This window comes from Coregonus clupeaformis, chromosome 24, assembly GCF_020615455.1.
Source record: "Coregonus clupeaformis isolate EN_2021a chromosome 24, ASM2061545v1, whole genome shotgun sequence".
Lineage (NCBI taxonomy): Eukaryota > Metazoa > Chordata > Actinopteri > Salmoniformes > Salmonidae > Coregonus > Coregonus clupeaformis.
In genome coordinates, this window is record NC_059215.1 from 24,907,598 (window position 1) to 24,929,270 (window position 21,673).

Genomic DNA, 21,673 nt, shown 5'->3' on the forward strand with positions numbered 1-21,673 from the left:
GTGGGTGCGGCCTTTTCCTTTCCGGTTATTTTTGTCTAATCAGATGTCTCTATTTTAATCCTGTCCAATCGAAGACCGAATAGTGATACGGGAAGTGCATTACATTTTAAAGGGTCGTTTTAGGTTCCTTATATCTTGGGAAAATCAAGCGAATGTTTTCAAGGATGTTTTATTGTCTATTGCCATGGCTTGTTAGTCAAAATAGGCTAATATTTTAGCTAGACGAACGAAATAGCCTTCAATTTCTATGTCGTATTGAAGACTTCCCGTTAAACCCCACCGAAGAAGAAGAAGAAGGTAGGGGTAGGGTTAGGTTTAGGTTTCTGAGTCAAGACGAAGTAGACGAAGTCTACGCCCCTTCGTCGGTGATTGGTCAACAGCAGGGATTCTTCAATGAAGTGTTTGTTGTCATTCAACGACAGAATACTATTTTTCATGCACATTTTTTCACTTGAGAAATACTGGACCAAACGTCTTAGTGAAATGTAAAACTAAGACCTCGTCGTCAAAATTAATGACAGATTTAACTTTGATTCTGACTATTTTGACGAAGTGTTGCTATATTTTGTTGTGTACAGTGTCTCTAGAGGGACAAATTGCCGTTTTTTGGGTCGGGTTTCAAGCTAATGTATTTTTAAGGGAGTAAACGAGGCACAGACGTTTGCTTCGGCTAGGAGCAAACCGAACCTTTTAGTTTGATCTTACGTATGGTATGTATTAATTTGTGGATGTCCATCACCCATTTCGTATGTTATGTTACGAATTACAGTTCGTATTATATTTAACTAATTGAAAACGTACAATGTGTTAAGAATTGCTTAACGTATGATATGTTACGAATTCTAGCTAGGCTAGGATTACAGTTAGGGTTAAGTTTAGGAGTTAAGCGTAAGAGTTAAGGTTAGGGGAGGGTTAGCTAAACGGGTTAGGGTTAGCTAACATGGTAAGTAGTTGAAAAGTTCCTGTTGCAACCTGGTCTCAGAGCATTTCGTATTGTTCTGTATGTACATTCGGCGAACTTTAATTACCGTAGTATGATATGTTTGCTATGGTTACATAAGACAGATTGTTACTTAAGGCATCAACGAAAGTAGGGTGGTTGGTTGAGGTGACTGGATGAGTGCATATAGCGAATGCCTAGCAACCCAAAGGTTGTGAGTTTGAACCTCATCACGGACAATTTAGCATTTTAGCTAATTAGCCACCACTGGGGCATTCCAAGGATAAAGTTACATGGTGCAGCTCTTAAAGCTCTTTCAGTTCCACACTTTCACTTTTGCAAGTCAAAAGTCCATACGCATACAGCCTCTTATACTTTGTAAGTCTTAAGTCCATAAGATTGATATCGTTATGCAGTAGGCTAACACAGTAATGAACACATAGACCTATGCTACCAACGTTCTATTTGCTCCATTCATAAGTCATATTTGTATTTATTATGGATCCTCATTGGCAGCAGCTACTCTTCCTGGGGTCCAGCAAAATTAAGGCAGTTCATGCCATTTTAAAAACATTACAATACATTCACATATTTCACAACACACTGTGTGCCCTTAGGCCCCTACTCCACCACTACCACCTATCTACAGGACAAAATCCATGTGTACGTGTGTGTGTGTGTTATCGTGTGTGTGTGTATGCATGTGTCTGTGTCTATGTTTGTGTTGCTTCACAGTCCCCGCTCTTCCATAAGGTGCTTTTTTAAATGTTTTTTAAATCTAATTTTACTACTTGCATCAGTTACTTGATATGGAATAGAGTTCCATGTAGTCATGGCTCTATGTAGTAGGGCGGCAGGTAGCTTAGTGGGTAAGAGCGTTGTGCCAGTAACCGAAAGGTCGCTGGTTCTAATCCCCGAGCCGACTAGGTGAAAAATCTGTCTGTGCCCTTAAGCAAGGCACTTAACCCTAATTGCTCCTGTAAGTCGCGCTGGATAAGAGCGTCTGCTAAATGACTAAAAATAAATAATAAAATACTGTGCGCCTCCCATAGTCTGTTCTGGACTTGGGGACTGTGAAGTGCCCTCTGGTGGCATGTCTTGTGGGGTATGCATGGGTGTCCGAGCTGTGCATTCAACATGTCAATACCTCTCATAAATACAAGTAGTGATGAAGTCAATCTCTCCTCCACTTTGAGCCAGGAGAGATTGACATGCATATTATTAATATTAGCTCTCTGTGTACATCCAAGGGCCAGCCGTGCTGCCCTGTTCTGAGCCAATTGCAATTTTCCTAAGTCCATTTTTGTGGCACCTGACCACACGACTGAACAGTAGTCCATGTGTGACAAAACTAGGGCCTGTAGGACCTGCCTTGTTGATAGTGCTGTTAATAAGATAGAGCAGCCTATCACATTTAAAGTAATGTAAAATGGAATAGTCACTGAATTGTTCACAAAGCTTTACAAAGGGCCTTGAAAAAGTATTCACCCCTTTACACAGTTTTTATTTAATTATATTGTCTGAAATACTATAAAATATAATAAATAAATTGTGCCAAAGGCAACAAAAAGTTGCAACGTATACAACATATACACATTCAGTAAAGAGTTTTGAAATCTAAACCCTTCCTGTCACAAATGTTTGTCAACATCTCTTTGTATTTTTCTCTTTCAGTGCTGAGACTGTCCTTAGTGAATAGCTCATATGTACAGTAATCAATGGAGCCTCAAGATCTAACCAAAGTGGTGCTGCTGGCTTGTGGGTCTTTCAACCCCATAACCAATATGCACCTGCGTATGTTTGAACTGGCACGGGATTTCCTGGAGGATACAGGTATGTCTATTGATAATCTGTCGTCTGTAACAGATTATGAATTTGTAAATCATCACTTTATTGTATTTTGTGAGTTTAGGACCTAATTCCTTAGACATTTGCATTGCTTCCCAATTATGAGAAGTAGGCCTAGACCTAGTCAAATAAGAGTGGTAGTATTTTGTATTTAACTGAATTTGTTTTGTCATCATGTGCTCTACTGTAGGCCCTATGTAGCTCAGTTGGTAGAGCATGGCGTTTGCAATGCCAGGGTTGTGGGTTCGTTTCCCGCGGGGGGCCAGTATGAAAATATATGCACTCACTAACTGTAAAAATGACTAAAATCTAAAAATCTACAAAATTAGCTGGCCCAACTCCTCTTTCTTTATGTCTCAGGAAAGTACATAGTTGTGAGGGGCATCATCTCTGCAGTGGGTGACGGCTATAAGAAGAAGGGTCTGATTGAGGCCTGTCACCGTGTAGATATGGCCAGGCTGGCCACAGACACCTCTGACTGGATCAAGGTAGACGCATGGGAGAGCCAGCAGCCTGAATGGGTGGAGACAGCTAAAGTGATGCGGTGAGTGCTGATCATTTGTGTGTGGAGACTGTAGCTCAGTTATTGAGAGGGGTTGTCAAATCTATTTTGATTTAGTGAGTTTGTGTGATACAAAAATAAAAAAAAAGCATTACTTGCACTGCGCAGAAAGACTCCGGCGTAACCGAGCCCAAGATGTGCTCTTAAGGAGCCTACCGTGACTACTTAAGGTCCAAGGACCTTATGTTATTTTCAGAGGTAGAGGGGCACTGGCAGCCAAAAACTAACATCTAAATTTGAATCCATTCTCAATTGCGATACGGTTCTAGAAACATAAAGCCCTTTAATTTCATATAATGTCAAAATAATTTCACAAATGCAAATGTAATTTACATTTTCGTCATTTAGCAGACACTCTTATCCAGAGCGACTTACAAATTGGTGCATTCAGCTTATGATAGCCAGTGGGACAACCACTTTACAATAAACATTTTTGGGGTGGGGTAAGGGGGGGTAGATGATTACTTTATCCTATCCCAGGTATTCCTTAAAGAGGTGGGGTTTCAAGTGTCTCCGGAAGGTGGTGAGTGACTCCGCTGTCCTGGCGTCGTGAGGGAGCTTGTTCCACCATTGGGGTGCCAGAGCAGCGAACAGTTTTGACTGGGCTGAGCGGGAACTGTGCTTCCGCAGAGGTAGGGGGCCAGCAGGCCAGAGGTGGATGAACGCAATGCTCTTCGTTTGGGTATAGGGACTGATCAGAGCCTGAAGGTACGGAGGTGCCGTTCCCCTCACAGCTCCGTAGGCAAGCACTATGGTCTTGTAGCAGATGCGAGCTTCAACTGGAAGCCAGTGGAGTGTGCGGAGGAGCGGGGTGACGTGAGAGAACTTGGGAAGGTTGAACACCAGACGGGCTGCGGCGTTCTGGATGAGTTGTAGGGGTTTAATGGCACAGGCAGGGAGCCCAGCCAACAGCGAGTTGCAGTAATCCAGACGGGAGATGACAAGTGCCTGGATTAGGACCTGTGCCGCTTCCTGTGTAAGGCCAGGTCGTACTCTGCGAATGTTGTAGAGCATGAACCTACAGGATCGGGTCACCGCCTTGATGTTAGCGGAGAACAACAGGGTGTTGTCCAGGTCACGCCAAGGCTCTTTGCACTCTGGGAGGAGGACACAACGGAGTTGTCAACCGTGATGGCGAGATCATGGAACGGGCAGTCCTTCCCCGGGAGGAAGAGCAGCTCCGTCTTGCCGAGGTTCAGCTTGAGGTGGTGATCCGTCATCCACACTGATATGTCTGCCAGACATGCAGAGATGCGATTTGCCACCTGGTTATCAGAAGGGGGAAAGGAGAAGATTAATTGTGTGTCGTCTGCGTAGCAATGATAGGAGAGGCCATGTGAGGATATGACAGAGCCAAGTGACTTGGTGTATAGCGAGAATAGGAGAGGGCCTAGAACTGAGCCCTGGGGGACACCAGTGGTGAGAGCACGTGGTGCGGAGACAGATTCTCGCCACGCCACCTGGTAGGAGCGACCTGTCAGGTAGGACGCAATACAAGAGTGAGCCGCGCCGGAGATGCCCAACTCGGAGAGGGTGGAGAGGAGGATCTGATGGTTCACAGTATCAAAGGCAGCAGATAGGTCTAGAAGGACGAGAGCAGAGGAGAGAGAGTTAGCTTTAGCAGTGCGGAGAGCCTCCGTGACACAGAGAAGAGCAGTCTCAGTTGAATGACCAGTCTTGAAACCTGACTGGTTTGGATCAAGAAGGTCATTCTGAGAGAGATAGCAAGAGAGTTGGCTAAAGACGGCACGCTCAAGTAGGTTTTTTGAGAAGGGGTGCAACTCTCGCTCTCTTGAAGACGGAAGGGACATAGCCAGCGGTCAAGGATGAGTTGATGAGCGAGGTGAGGTAAGGGAGAAGGTCTCCGGAAATGGTCTGGAGAAGAGAGGAGGGGATAGGGTCAAGCGGGTAGGTTGTTGGGCGGCCGGCCGTCACAAGTCGCAAGATTTCATCTGGAGAGAGAGGGGTGAAAGAAGTCAAAGCATAGGGTAGGGCAGTGTGAGCAGGACCAGCGGTGTCATTTGACGTAACAAACGAGGATCGGATGTCATCAACCTTCTTTTCAAAATGATTGACGAAGTCATCCACAGAGAGGGAGGAGGGGGGGAGGGGGAGGAGGATTCAACAGGGAGGAGAAGGTGGCAAAGAGCTTCCTAGGGTTAGAGGCAGATGCTTGGAATTTAGAGTGGTAGAAAGTGGCTTTAGCAGCAGAAACAGAGGAAGAAATTGTAGAGAGGAGGGAGCGAAAAGATGCCAGGTCCGCAGGGAGTCTAGTTTTCCTCCATTTCCGCTCGGCTGCCCGGAGCCCTGTTCTGTGAGCTCGCAATGAGTCGTCAAGCCACGGAGCAGGAGGGGAGGACCGAGCCGGCCGGGAGGATAGGGGACATAGATAGTCAAAGGATGCAGAAAGGGAGGAGAGGAGGGTTGAGGAGGCAGAATCAGGAGATTGGAGGGAAGAGGAGAGAGTAGCGGGAGAGAGAGGGCGAAGGTTGCGACGGCGCATTACCATCTGAGTAGGGGCAGAGTGAGTAGTGTTGGAGGAGAGCGAGAGAGAAAAGGATACAAAGTAGTGGTCGGAGACTTGGAGGGGAGTTGCAGTGAGATTAGTAGAAGAACAAATGTAGCCCTCTCTTCTGAGGGACCTGAGTTCATATCAATTTGTACCCTGTACCAGGGTTTAACACCTCATAGATACTTTAAAATGGGGATCCCCTCCCTTCAACATAATAAAATAAACAAGAAAAATGCTCAGTCCCATATAAACTCACGGTCCTGTGTCTAAGAATCCGTTCCAAGCTTTACTGGTGCGTGACCGAGGCGAAGCACGCGAATGGAAACCACTAGTCAACTGACCTGTGGCTGGCCCAATAAAACACCCTGGAACGGCCCGACACAGTTTCTTTTGTGAAACAAAAACAAAACAGTCCTCTTCAATTAAAACGGGACCGCTCAAACTATGAACTCCTCTCTCTTTTACCACGACCAGTGGCAACTCAGGACCATGTTAACACTGTCTCGCGGTTGAGAGACAGAAAGAGTAGCCTGTTGATGACAGTTGATCCTCTCAGTCCGAGAAAGTGCAAGCAACAAATCCCTCACAGTGATCGGGGATCCTCAACTAAATATTCATAATATTTACTACTTTTATTTTCACTGGTGAGCGAGTTACACAACTTTAAACTGCTTGAAACAACTAGCAAATGTTGATTGCTTGTATTTTTTGTGAGTCTTCCCTCGCACACTGTTCCCTAGCAACCGGTCTGTCTCCCAAATATGTCCCACAAGCAACAATGTCGGTACACAGTAAGTAATACAGTCTGTGCTAAAAAAACAAAACAGAAGTAACCAGGGGTTACATACACCCCCTCACAAATGGAACTTGGCCTCCCGACAAGTCCCAACATCTTTGACCTCAAAATCATGCAATCCGTTGATACACACACAGCATCGTCAATGTGTCATAGCTTGACATCATAAAAGTACACAGATAAACGTACATAATGTTTCATCCAAGAAAATAAAAAATACCTCCAATGAAAGGGATGCTTCTCAAAACATCAGCAGTACTTATAACCTTGTTACCCTTTTTATACAAAATACCCGTATACCTCGGGGTACTACAGTAGTGTTGTGAGGTGTACCTAACTCATCATAAGACAGCCTAACTACTGGTTTCACCACTCTCTTGCTTGGTGCTACTAGCCTTGCCAGTTCTGAGTGTCCACTGTGGATCTGGAGGGCTGAACAGCTTCCTCCTCAGGGTCCTTCTCCAGTCCATCTTCTGTGGCTCCTTCGGGTTCTGGGTTAACTGTGGCAGGTGCAGTCGGGGTGAACACTGTAGCCTCTGGATTTAGAAACTGCCAGGTGAGGTTTCTGAACTCCAAGGAGAGTATTGGCATCTGGGGATAATCAAATCCTTCCTCTGATTTGCTTTCCTCTGCCTCAGATCCATCCAACAGCAAGGGAGTGGAGACTGGCTCCTGGATAGCTGCGCTCCCGGTGGGCTGTTCGGTTCTCCTTCTCTGACTCTGTGTTTGGACTGGCCTGGCTGGCAGAGGCTCCATTAACTGGCAAATGGGCAGCAGGTGGTTTCGGTGAAGGGTTTTCACTGGTCCATGGCCATTTTACGGCTTCACCTGGTAGATGGGTAGGCCTGGGAGCTTCTTTGAAATGATGTACGGCTCCGGCTTCTATTGGCTATCTTGTGCTTTGGCTGGAGGTCATGGTGTGTCACCTTCTTGTCCACATGAGCCATCTTTGCAGCATTGTTCTGCCTTGCAGCACTTGGCTCAAGGTTGTAGGCCTCTCGGAGCTGGTCTTGGAGCTTGACTGTGTACTGAAGGTAGTTGCTTGGAGGGCTTCCATCAGGTCTCACTCAGAAACACAGGTTGACTGGTAGCCTGGCCTCTCTCCCAAACATGAGGTGGCATGGGGAGAAACCAGTGGAGTCGTTCTTCGTGCAGTTGTAGGCGTGCACAAGGTGAGCTATATGCGGGCTCCAGGTGGATTTCTGCTTGGAAACCAGAGTGCCAAGCATGTTCAGCAGCATGCGGTGAAGCGTTCCACCTGTGCGTTCCCTTGAGGATGACAGGGAGAGGTTATTGACTTCTTCACCCCACAAGGGTTAGCATTTGGTGGATCAGTCGGCTCTCAGTCTCTTCCTTGATCGGAGTGGACTCTTGTTGGAAGTCCATAGTGCACAAAGAACTTCTCCCACAAGACTTTGACCACTGTGCATGCAAGCTGGTCCTTGGTAGGGTATGCCTGGACATAGCGGGTGAAGTGGTCTGTAATTTTGAGGATGTTTCTGCTGTCGTTCTCCACTATCAGGAAGTTGATGCAGACCAGCTCCATGGGTGCATCAGATGTGATACATAAATGTATGCACGCATGACTGTAAGTCGCTTTGGATAAAAGCGTCTGCTAAATGGCATATTATGTGATGTTGACTAGCTCAGCGGCCCGTGGGGGTAGGATTTCTCAGTGCCCCGATGTCCCATATCGTCATGCAGTGACTTCATGACAGCATGGTGGTACTCTCGGGGAAGGACCAGCTGTCGCTGTCCAACAGAACTAGAGTTCTTGGGGTTCCTGTACAGCACTCCATCTCTCTGTGTGAGCATGTCCCATGACCTCACGAGAATGGCCTCTTCTGGGTTTGTGTTTCTGCTTAGGAAAGGTTTTCTTCTTGACCCCAGGGTCTGACTGACAGTGGTTATTACTGGGTCCCGGAGCTGTGCATGTTGCAGATCCTCAGGCAGGATAGGTCATCCATCTTTAGAGCAGTGAATGCTTCCGGGACAGCCTCGGCGGGGCCCTATGTTCATAGATGCACACTCTGAGATACTGTCTGAAGAGTCTTTGGCAGGCATCGCTTGGCAAGTGGCTCTGACTCGTGGTGAGGGGATTTCAACCCAGTCTCCATCCTCTTCAGCACTGATGTGTGGACGTCTTGACAGGGTGTTTATGTTCACTCGCCCTTGCCTGTACTATAACTTGAACTCGTAGTTGGAGAGAGCGGCCGTCCACCTCTGGCCTGTAGCATCCAGCTTGGCGGTGGTTTGCACATAGGTGAGGGGGTTATTGTCCGTGCGCACCAGGAACTTTGCTCCATACAGATAATCATGAAACTTGTCCGCCACTGCCCACTTTAGCCCCAGGAACTCAAACTTGTGAGCTGGATAGTTATTCTCTGTCCTGGAAAAGCTCATGCTTTGCATAAGCCACTGGTCTCCATCCCTCAGGGTACTCCTGGTACAGCACTCCACCCAGGCCACTCAGACGGGCGTCAATGTGGAGGACGTAGAGCTTGTCAGGTTCAGCGGAGGCGAGCACAAGTGAGCTGGTGAGGCCTTCGATGATGTTCTGGAAGGCTCTCTCACACTCTGCTGTCCATTGTTCTCCAAACAGCTCCTTCTCCTTCAGGTAGGGGAGGGGGAGGACTGGTGGTCTTGCCATTTTTCCTCTTGGGGGTGTAATCTCTGGTCATCTCATGGAGGGGTCTGATGACCGAAGCTTATTCTTTTCACTAACCTCCGGTAGTATCCACAGAACCCAAGAAACGACTGGAGGTCCTTGAGGTTTTCTGATCTGGGCAATGAGGTGAGTGCAACGATACCCTGGTCGGAGACGATGTGGCCCAGGTATTTCACTGAGGTCGGGCAGAACTGGCACTTGTTGATGGAAAGCTTCAGGCTTCCAGACAGTCCAGGACCTTCATCAGCCTTTCCTCATGTTCCTTCAAGGTTTTCCCAAACATGATGAGGTTATCCAGGTAGACCAGCCCTGCAAGGATGTTCATGTCGCTGACAGCCTTCTACATTAAGCGTTGACAGCCTTCTACATTAAGCGTTGAAAAGTAGCTGGGGATCCAGTGACTCCTTGAGGCATCCTCTGACAGTCCAAAGCGTCGTCCACCCTTGGCACAGCGTACTGGTCTGGAACGGTTCTTCTGTTCAGAGTGCGATAGTCAACCCACAGTCTGACCTGACCATTTTTCTTGCGGACGACGACGGGGGAGGCATATGGGCTGCGTGACTCAGATGATTCCCGCTGCCATCAGCTCTCAAGTGTTTCCAGACATCTTCATCAGCGGGCACCATTCTTCTGCACCACTCTAAATGGTTGTTCATCGATGAGTTTGAGAGTGTGTTCCACTCCACTTGCACAGCCCACACCCCATTAGTGTAAAGAAAACACTTTGTCCCGTTCCTTCAGTCTCCTTTTCAACCTTTCTTTCCATTGTGGGGGAACGGGGAAGTTGCCAAAGTCAAGGAGGTCAGGGTCGAGGGTTTCTTTACTGGTGACTTCTGTGTGGGCTATGTGAGCTACTGGATGTAATTCGGCCATCTTGAGTTCGGGTTGAAGTGTGACTGCCTGAGTGCTTTCATTCTTCACCCTTAGAGTTATGCTGCTGCCATCTTCAGTACAGAAGCTGGCAGCTCACTCCTCTCAGCTGGTTCCACTAAACCAGTGCAGGGCCTCTCAGCAGAGTTGAACTTCATGTAAGCCTCTGTTGCCTTCAGTCAGAGGGGGTAGAGTGAATAACTTCCCTGACACTCGTCTCACATATCCGATGGATCCATCCCTTTTGAGAATTTCTCTGTTGCTCGTGGTTTTCATAAGCTTGGATGAGCATAGGGTTAATTGGGGACTGTTCGTGGACACTGGAGCTCCTAAGCTTCTCACACAGCTTTCCCAAGACGGCAAACATGCTCAAGTTGGTCCCAATGAGCATGGAGGGGTTCCCCTGCATGGGGGGCTCAGGACACACAAGGGCAAGGGTTTCAATAGGCTGCTGGACGCCTACAGCTTCAAGGGAGAACTCAATGGTGATGCTGATGTAGCGTCATAGGGTAGTTGCTCTCACTTAGGCCCCACAAGGTTATCCCTTCTAAAGGCTGGAGAGGGAGGTGTTGTAGGTGTCTTTTTGTAGAACTGCCGGTGGATGATTGCCACTGTCTAGGATGACATGAAAGGGTTTTCCATTCACTTTCACATTAATGTTCGTCTCAGGTCCAAGGATACTAGGAGGAGAGAAAAATATCCCTGGTAGGGCCCTGGGCAGAGCGAGCCCATCCTGTACAACTAGAGCTCATCTGCACGGGGGACACGGTAGGCTCCTCTACTGTCCCCCTCTGCCGTTTCCCGACCTCCCTTGAGCATGGATGAAGCGTCTGTTGAATTCCACTACATTCTTTCCTCTTCTGACAGTTCCTGGAAGAGTGGCCATCTTCACCACAGTTATAGCAAAAGTTGTTTTTATTCCTCTTCGGCCCTGGACAGAAAGCTGGTCTCTCTGGACGTGGAGCTGGTCTATCTGAGTTAGATGAAGCACCCGGGGTCACCTTCATTGCAGCTATGGCATACTTCAGTTCTTCCACCTGTTTGCGGAGAGCTTTGATTTTGTCCCCAGCATCTGATGTTGGCTCTTTCTGAGGCTGGACTTGGGATTCTGTGAGAGTGTTTCTCTGCTTCTCTCTCCTCTTCTTCCCTCAGCTCTTGCAGTAGAACTGGAAATGTGGGCGGCCTCTCTTCTTTTTCTCAGTCGAAGATGCACCAGGATTTCAGTGTTGTACAGCACTCCTTTGATGATCTGGTCAACTCGTGCAATGTTGACCCTGGACTCATCGATGCCTCTCTTCACTTTGACCTTCTGAAAATACCTCTTTAGTCGAAGGAGGAAATCTGAGATCTTCCCTCCTGGTTTCTGTTGCAGGCCCTTGAACTTGTAGTAGAGGTCCTCCCCTGAGTCTGCTGTGCCGTATGTGTGCTCCAGTATGTTCAAGTAGTCTTCAACCAATGCATCTTTGTGGTTAGTTCTTAGCGCTGTAGCCACACTCAGGGCAGGGGCCTTCAAACTCTCGATGAGTCTCTTTCTCTTCTCCGGGTCGGAGCGGTGCCACTCTGGCAACATCTGGTTTACTTGTTCCATCCAGGAGTCGAAGTCCTCTTGCCCAAGGGGCATTTGGAACCGTCCCACTGAAAGTTGGCAGTCTTCTGTACGGACTGGTCTCGTAGTGATGCGTCATAGCTTCCTTCAGAACCTTCCCCATGGCTTCAATGATGTCTTAAGGCTATGGCTTGGGGTGTGACAAGGTTCTTCAGCTCGCTATCTGAGATCCCTTCTCTCATCATGAAGGCCTGTAGTTTCTGTTACTTCACTATGGGGCGCTGACATAGGAGAGAAAGTGGTGGTGGGTATTTGCTCAGGAGAGGGAGGAGCTACATTTCCTAGACCGATCAACTGCCACTTTATGCCCTATTCCTCATCTTCAACCACACAATGCAGTGAGATCCACAGGTCGTCTCAACTAGAACACTGGCCCGCTTGGTTTGAGGATGTTGCACACAGTTTAACTTTAAGCAGTCCAAACAACTCGAAGGCATCCAAAGCCCCTTCAATGTCGCATGCTCCTTTTCCACTCCCAAAACCACTAATGTCCTCCCACTTGCTCCACTGTATCAGCTTCTCCATATTCATCTCCATTCTCTTTCCCTCTGTGCTATTGGAACTAGCTGTTAAAATGAGAGGGTGCTCAATGGCATGATATCACCACTACAAGCGGTCATATTTACAACTTTTATTTTCACTGGTGAGCGAGTTACACAACTTTTAAACTGCTTGAAACAACTAATTAGCTAACGTTAATGGCTTGTAGCTTTCATGAATCTTCTCTCGCGCTTCACACTGTTCCCTAGCAACCGGTCTGTCTCCCAAAGATGTCCCACATGCAACAATGTCAGTACACAATAAGTAATACAGTCTGTGCTAAAAAAAAAAAAAGTAACCAGGGGTTACACAAAATATACACTTACTGTACACTGTTTTAACTGGCTTTATCACAGTTGCAGCTGACAGTATTTTTCAGTGACAACACGTTTCTGTCTGCCTTCTTCCATTACACACAGGTGTTCAGAGCATGCTAGATGGCTAATTAGCACAGGTGGTCCCTCTGTCTTCCGTCTGTCTTCCGTAAACACGTGCTGTAACATGGAGATATGGCCAAGTGGGAACACTAACTCTAACCCTATAAAGGTGTGTATCAATTAACTTTTTAGTTTTTAGAAAAATATTTCTCGCTGATATGAAAGATAAGTTCCTTATGCTTCCAAAACCGTACCGCAAGCGATGAGTGTTAATGTTCAGACTGAGCGTCGGGGCTCATAACAAAATCACCCATGTACAGAAGACGCCTTCGTCCAGTGACGTGTAATGTAATGGAACTGAGAGTCATGATCAAGGGCTATCAATGAGAATGACCGATGGAATTTTTTTTATAATTTTTTTTGTAAAGTGTATTTAAGTCAAATGCATCTTCAAAGGTCTCATTTCTCGATGGCCATACCTATTAGTCTGAGTACCAGTCTCTTTCATTCTACTCCTGGCTTTCCGCAAACGCAATGTTCAATATGCGCTGGATTTACAGCAGAGTTGCTAATTGGTTGTTGGAAATAACATTAATATTTTCCATGTGGAGCCTTGAAAATAGAACTATAATTTATAACGAAGTCAAAAACAAACATTTAGCTGTTAGCTAGGCAAGTTGTATTTTGAGGCGTTTTGTGGTTGGAATTGCAGTATGTATTATATATTATTATTATTTAGTTTGAGAATTTAGATGTGAGCTAGGAACTTTTGACAGACTGGTTTCATATATACAAATAAACGGTTGCTTCGCAAACGATACAAACGTGTTCTGTGGAGAAAAAAAGTGATATAGTTGCAATATTTGCATAATCATTGTGATTGGAGGATAGCTGTGAGGGTGATAATCCTCTGTCCTCCTCGAGTTCATTAATGATAGAATGGTCATAATTGAAGATGGCAGAAAGGCCAGTCACTTTGGCATGAAGTACAGGGAGTGGATTAGCAAAAAAGACTGGTACCCAGGCTACATACCTGTCACTTTAGTGTCAGAATGGTCATTCCATTTGATTTCAATCACTTTTTGAACGCACCCCTTTTGATTTGAACGAAACTACATACATATTTCCATGGTAGAAGTGGTCAGAAAGTGACTTTATGGACCTGAATGCCAAAACATTTACGAGATCGAGCTTCTCAAAGTTGACCCGTTTTGCATACCCCACCCTACCATGACACACCCATGTCTTCATCACTCGAAAAGATAGGCTAAACGGTTGAGTTTTATATTATTTAAAAGCTTACTATTTTATAATTTATTTTAAAAGATAACTTTTTTACTACCTTAAATGTCAATTATCTAAAACGTGTAAATTACTATTTTTACCCCGCATATACTGGAGCTTAGACCTTATTTTACATCACCTTAGGTGTTTGCGTTGTGCCCGCCATCGGTTGAGACACAGCATACTCTTGAATACAAGGTGGGTGTAATTTTAATCATAGAAATATAATTAATAGAATGAACAAATCCCTTCAGACCACTGCAATTTAGTATCATTGATACATTTTATTGACATTTTTACTTCCAAGTACTAGCACAAAGATCAGGTTTCCTATGGAAGATTGACATTCAAATTTAAAACAACTCATATATTTCCATTTAAGTCAACATTCACTGTGTGGACCTCCAATCATCTTTGTGCTACCATTTCGAAGTACAAATTTAAATTGTATTCCCATGTATTTAGTACATTTATCACCCAAAACATGACACCCACCCTGTGTTCAAGAGCATGTTGTCTCAACCAATGGCGGGCACAACACAAACACCTCAGATGTTAAATAGGGTCTAATCTACAACATATGCAAAAATGGAAAAAATCTGAGTTGACGTTTTTAGATAATTAACGTTTAAGGTTAAATTGTTTGACAACCCTGTTTGCAAGCTTTTAAATTATATCAAACTCAACCATTTATTTTCCAGTGATGAAGACATATACAGTGAGGGGAAAAAAGTATTTGATCCCCTGCTGATTTTGTACGTTTGCCCACTGACAAAGAAATTATCAGTCTATAATTTTAATGGTAGGTTTATTTGAACAATGAGAGACAGAATAACAACAAAAAAATCCAGAAAAACACATGTCAAAAATGTTATAAATTGATTTGCATTTTAATGAGGGAAATAAGTATTTGACCCCCTCTCAATCAGAAAGATTTCTGGCTCCCAGGTGTCTTTTTATACAGGTAACGAGCTGAGATTAGGAGCACACTCTTACAGGGAGTGCTCCTAATCTCAGTTTGTTACCTGTTAAAAAGACACCCGTCCACAGAAGCAATCAATCAATCAGATTCCAAACTCTCCACCATGGCCAAGACCAAAGAGCTCTCCAAGGATGTCAGGGACAAGATTGTAGACCTACACAAGGCTGGAATGGGCTACAAGACCATCGCCAAGCAGCTTGGTGAGAAGGTGACAACAGTTGGTGTGATTATTCGCAAATGGAAGAAACACAAAAGAACTGTCAATCTCCCTCGGCCTGGGGCTCCATGCAAGATCTCACCTCGTGGAGTTGCAATGATCATGAGAATGGTGAGGAATCAGCCCAGAACTACACGGGAGGATCTTGTCAATGATCTCAAGGCAGCTGGGACCATAGTCACCAAGAAAACAATTGGTAACACACTACTAAATGAAATCCTGCAGCGCCCGCAAGGTCCCCCTGCTCAAGAAAGCACATATACATGCCCGTCTGAAGTTTGCCAATGAACATCTGAATGATTCAGAGGAGAACTGGGTGAAAGTGTTGTGGTCAGATGAGACCAAAATGGAGCTCTTTGGCATCAATTCAACTCGCCGTGTTTGGAGGAGGAGGAATGCTGCCTATGACCCCAAGAACACCATCCCCACTGTCAAACATGGAGGTGGAAACATTATGCTTTGGGGGTGTTTTTCTGCTAAGGGGACAGGACAACTTCACCGCATCAAAGGGACGATGGGCGGGGCCATGTACCGTCAAATCTTGGGTGAGAACTTCCTTCCCTCAGCCAGGTCATTGAAAATGGGTTGTGGATGCGTATTCCAGCATGACAATGACCCAAAACACACGGCCAAGGCAACAAAGGAGTGGCTCAAGAAGAAGCACATTAAGGTCCTGGAGTGGCCTAGCCAGTCTCCAGACCTTAATCCCATAGAAAATCTGTGGATGGAGCTGAAGGTTCGAGTTGCCAAACGTCAGCCTCGAACCCTTAATGACTTGGAGAAGATCTGCAAAGAGGAGTGGGACAAAATCCCTCCTGAGATGTGTGCAAACCTGGTGGCCAACTACAAGAAACATCTGACCTCTGTGATTGCCAACAAGGGTTTTGCCACCAAGTACTAAGTCATGTTTTGCAGAGGGGTCAAATACTTATTTCCCTCACTGTATGTCTCTCATGGTAGGGTGGGGTACAGTGGGGAAAAAAGTATTTAGTCAGCCACCAATTGTGCAAGTTCTCCCACTTAAAAAGATGAGAGAGGCCTGTAATTTTCATCATAGGTACACGTCAACTATGACAGACAAATTGCGAAAAGAATCCAGAAAATCACATTGTAGGATTTTTAATGAATTTATTTGCAAATTATGGTGGAAAATAAGTATTTGGTCACCTACAAACAAGCAAGATTTCTGGCTCTCACAGACCTGTAACTTCTTCTTTAAGAGGCTCCTCTGTCCTCCACTCGTTACCTGTATTAATGGCACCTGTTTGAACTTGTTATCAGTATAAAAGACACCTGTCCACAACCTCAAACAGTCACACTCCAAACTCCACTATGGCCAAGACCAAAGAGCTGTCAAAGGACACCAGAAACAAAATTGTAGACCTGCACCAGGCTGGGAAGACTGAATCTGCAATAGGTAAGCAGCTTGGTTTGAAGAAATCAACTGTGGGAGCAATTATTAGGAAATGGAAGACATACAAGACCACTGATAATCTCCCTTGATCTGGGGCTCCACGCAAGATCTCACCCCGTGGGGTCAAAATGATCACAAGAACGGTGAGCAAAAATCCCAGAACCACACGGGGGGACCTAGTGAATGACCTGCAGAGAGCTGGGACCAAAGTAACAAAGCCTACCATCAGTAACACACTACGCCGCCAGGGACTCAAATCCTGCAGTGCCAGACGTGTCCCCCTGCTTAAGCCAGTACATGTCCAGGCCCGTCTGAATTTTGCTAGAGTGCATTTGGATGATCCAGAAGAGGATTGGGAGAGTGTCATATGGTCAGATGAAACCAAAATAGAAATTTTTGGTAAAAAATCAACTCGTCGTGTTTGGAGGACAAAGAATGCTGAGTTGTATCCAAAGAACACCATACCTACTGTGAAGCATGGGGGTGGAAACATCATGCTTTGGGGCTGTTTTTCTGCAAAGGGACCAGGACGACTGATCCGTGTAAAGGAAAGAATGAATGGGGCCATGTATCGTGAGATTTTGAGTGAAAACCTCCTTCCATCAGCAAGGGCATTGAAGATGAAACGTGGCTGGGTCTTTCAGCATGACAATGATCCCAAACACACCGCCCGGGCAACGAAGGAGTGGCTTCGTAAGAAGAATTTCAAGGTCCTGGAGTGGCCTAGCCAGTCTCCAGATCTCAACCCCATAGAAAATCTTTGGAGGGGAGTTGAAAGTCCGTGTTGCCCAGCGACAGCCCCAAAACATCACTGCTCTAGAGGAGATCTGCATGGAGGAATGGGCCAAAATACCAGCAACAGTGTGTGAAAATCTTGTGAAGACTTACAGAAAACGTTTGACCTGTGTCATTGCCAACAAAGGGTATATAACAAAGTATTGAGAAACTTTTGTTATTGACCAAATACTTATTTTCCACCATAATTTGCAAATAAATTCATAAAAAATCCTACAATGTGATTTTCTGGAATTTTTTTTCTCATTTTGTCTGTCATATGATGAAAATTACAGGCCTCTCATCTTTTTAAGTGGGAGAACTTGCACAATTGGTGGCTGACTAAATACTTTTTTCCCCCACTGTATGCAAAATGTCAACTTTGAGCACCTCTATCTTCTAAATGTTTTAGCATTCAGGTCTCATAAAGTTACTTTCTGACCACTTCTGCCATGGGCATATACAGTATGTACAGCAAGTTTTGTTCAAATCAAAAGGGGTGCTGTCAAAAAGTTATTGAAATCAAATGGAACGACCCAAAAGTAATTTAGTTGTGTGACATTTTGTAACCATAATAACAAGTTAATCTACTTTGCCATGATCCTTGCTTAGTTCCATTGGGCTTTATCTCCCTCGTGTCAATTGTATTGTCGTCTCTGTGCGCTTTAGGCATCATTATAAAGAACTGGTGACAGCGGAACAGAACAATGACGATGTGGACACTGCAAAGAAGAGGAGGATTGAGGAGACAAAGCACGCTTTTGAGGAGCCATCCTCTTATCACACAAGGAGAGGTAAAAACAGAGACATTCTCAACGAGCATTCCGAGACCACAAACAAATGCACACATTTCTTACTACCCAGATGTTACACTAGCTCTGCTTTGGAGAGGAGGATGCTGTGCTACACCCAGGGCAGGTAACACAACGGATTCATTGCTGCTATATTGTTTCGTACTATCAATTCCACTCAGATTAGTAATGACAATTTAGTAATTTGGTAGACACTTTTATGCGAAGTGACTTACAGAACCATTGACATTGGTAGTGACACATACTCATTATTTGGCCCATTTGGAAATTAAACCCACAACCCTATTGTTGCCAGCACCATGCTCTAACTCATTGAGCCGGCAATTGTTGAATACTACTGTCCGTCTGGGACATTACCAGCCACATAGGGTTTGGTGACACCTAGTGACACTTAGTCACACCGATGGGTATGGTGGAACAGCAGGTGATCTGCCCTGAGGTAATAAAAAGGAAAGGTACATGGTGCTGGTTACATGTTTTACCGGCACAGGCTGTCTCTGTAGTAGTCAGAACATTGTTGCCAACTTTTTGACATTGTCTGGCAACATTCCCTGATACCTGTCGCTTAAGTGTAAGTGAACCCTAAGATGCAAAAGTCCTTCTCAGAATTCAGGAAATTCACACAGATTTTTACTTAAGCCCACTGCTTCAGACTTTCTAGCTTAATGTGTATTTGTGTGTGTTTATATTGGAGGTCCGGTACAGCAGAAGACACATTTCAGTCTTGTATGGATTAATAAACTATTCTTCATCTGTCCGTGAACCCTTTAGACGACGGCCCTCAGCTGAAGCTCCTGTGCGGCGCGGACGTCCTGGAGTCCTTCGGCGTTCCCAACCTGTGGAAGCACGAGGATATCGCAGAGATCGTGGGCCGCTATGGCCTGGTGTGCATCACCCGCAACGGCTGTGACGCCCACAAGTTCATCCACCAATCGGAGGTGCTGTGGAAGCACCGCAAGAACATCCACGTGGTCCGCGAGTGGGTGACCAACGAGATCTCGGCCACGCACGTGCGCCGGGCCCTGCGCAGGGGCCAGACCGTCCGCTACTTACTGCCGGACCCGGTGGTGAGCTACATCCGGGAGCACGGCCTGTACAGTGCCGAGAGTGAGCAGAAGAACGCTGACGTCATCCTCGCCCCGCTTCAGAGACACACCGGCCCCTCCTCCAGCTGAGGTGGCCAGCCATATTGCCTGCTGCCGACCTGAATGCCTTGAGACCAGTGGAGGCTGGTGGGAGGAGTTATAGGAGTACTGGCTCATTGTAATGGCTGGAATGGAATTGATGGAATGGAGTCAAACGTGGTTTCTGGGGCCTCCCGAGTGGCGCAGCGGTCTAAGGCACTGCATCGCAGTGCTAACTGTGCCACTAGAGATCCAGGTTAGAGTCCAGGCTTTGTCGCAGCCGGCCGTGACCGGGAGACCCATGGGGCGGCGCACAATTGGCCCAGCGTCGTCCAGGTTAGGGGAGGGTGTTGCCGGCAGGGATGTTCTTGTCCCATCGCGCACTAGCGACTCCTGTGGCAGGCCGGGTGCACGCTGACACGGTCGCCAGGTGTTCGGTGTTTCCTCCGACTCATTGGTGCGGCTGGCTTCCGGGTTAAGCGGGCATTGTGTCAAGAAGCAGTGCGGCTTGGTTGGGTTGTTTCTGAGGACGCACGGCTCTCGACCTTCGCCTCTCCCGAGTCCGTACGGGAGTTGCAGCGATGGGACAAGACTGTAACTACCAATTGGATACCACAAAATTGGGGGTAAAAAACAAGAAAACATTTAGGTTTCCATATGTTTGATACCTTTACAATTATTCCATTCTAGCCATTACAATTAGCCCATCTTCCTACTGCTCCTCCCACCCGACTCCTCTACTTGAGACTGCACTGTGCTTAGTAGAAGCATTTATCTTTTACTGGTTTGAGATAAGATTTGTGAATGCACAGATATTTTTGTATATTTTTGTAACAGTTGAAGTAGACTGCTCATTAGTGCCAGAATGAGTGTGCACCAGAATAGCCTCATGTGGCATCTCCTCAGAGATAGGGTGAATCTGCTTTAGATTAAATTGATCACTGTGTTTTATAGAATATTATAAGAACCCAAGGTGAGTGGCAGTCCAAGCACCAGAATGTAAACCCTTGATCTATCACTAACAGTCAACCTGGTCCGTAGAGCACTTTGTCTGTATAGTAGCACAGAAAGAAACCCACAATCTGTTGTGTATATGGGAAGTCACCGGGCATTGATTATTTGTATGTACAAAATAATTATTTGATTACAATGAGCCTGATCCATAACAACAGAAATGTTGATATTTCGAAATGTAATGCAGCGATTAACATGCTCATCCATGCTTAAGAGTACCTTCGTGTTTTTTTTTCATGCTGGACTGTGTTTTAGATGCCTGTGGTGTTTGACTAATTCCCTCAGGCAAAGGCAGTTGGTATGTATGGAATTAGTTTGCAGATATAGTAGAATAGAGTAACATAGAAACGGCATGGTGTGTATTGACAAAAATAAAATGCCTCTTTGTTTTGCAGCTTGTGAACACTGTCATTGCTGTCTCTTAAAAAAACAGTATGCATCCATCTTATAATGAGAATTCCAACAATTTTACACCTATTCTATTTACATCATATGCAGGTTATTAGTAAAAATAAGTAGCCCTTTTGTATCGCCTTTCCTGATCAGATAACCATTGTTCTGATAATAGCGTGACACTTGTCCATGGGTGCAGCCTTTTTCTTCCAATTATTTTTGTCCAATCAGATGTCTCTATTTTAATCCTGTCCAATCAAAGACCGAATAGTGAAACTGGACGTGCATGACATTTAAGGGTCAATATCGCTAGAACACGAGCGTTTCTACTGGTGTAGTAAGTATGGAAATGTAGTTTAGTTTTAGTTTCCTTATATCTTGGGGAAACCAAGATAATGTTTTCAGGGATGTTTTATTGTATATTGCCATGGCTTGTTAGTCAAAATAGGGGAATATTTTAGCTAGACTTCCAAAGCTGCCCCAGTTTCTGTGCCTTAAGTTTCCTGGATGCTTCCCAGTCGAAACAGTTAACGCATATATTATGACGACATTTTGTGACGTATTTGTGTATGTTCATAAATTTCCTCTGGCTATCCGATTTCAGAGCATTCTCATCTGAGTGTGCCAGTGCACAGAGTAACTGATGCATTTACGAACGCTCAACACTGGTTGAATATGGCCGGTCTCAGTAAACGTCAGCAAAAAAGCGTAATTAAATTGTTGCCAGCAGCACAGTTACAGTCAACAACGCTCTGGATAACATGAAAACAGCCTAACCAGCTCTGCTAGGGCGAGTAAAATGGTCAGAGTGAGGTGTTCTCTCATTTGTGTCTGGAAGTAGCTAGCAAGCTAGCCAACGTTAGCTTGGGTGCTTGACTGCCGTCGTGAGATCAGCGTCCAGTGAGCGTTCCGAGAGTTTAACGTTCAATTTACGAACGTC

General features: G+C 45.6%; 1 protein-coding gene across 1 annotated transcript; it reads left to right on the top strand.

Annotated features, from left to right (window-relative positions):
* Positions 1-5: 5 nt before the first annotated feature.
* Positions 6-19,492, top strand: nmnat1 (nicotinamide nucleotide adenylyltransferase 1). The gene is made up of 5 exons (XM_041846333.2): positions 6-710; positions 2,615-2,773; positions 3,149-3,332; positions 18,060-18,184; positions 18,974-19,492. The coding sequence occupies exons 2-5, from the start codon at positions 2,659-2,661 to the stop codon at positions 19,375-19,377; spliced, it is 828 nt and encodes a 275-aa protein (XP_041702267.2). The 5' UTR covers positions 6-710; positions 2,615-2,658; the 3' UTR covers positions 19,378-19,492.
* The last annotated feature ends 2,181 nt before the right edge of the window (positions 19,493-21,673 follow it).

Coding starts and splice junctions, on each gene's coding strand:
- nmnat1 (XM_041846333.2), top strand. CDS start 2,659: ATGGAGCCTCAAGATCTAACCAAAGTGGTGCTGCTGGCTTGTGGGTCT. Junction 2,774..3,148: donor GGATTTCCTGGAGGATACAG/GTATGTCTATTG, acceptor TTTATGTCTCAG/GAAAGTACATAGTTGTGAGG. Junction 3,333..18,059: donor GAGACAGCTAAAGTGATGCG/GTGAGTGCTGAT, acceptor TGTGCGCTTTAG/GCATCATTATAAAGAACTGG.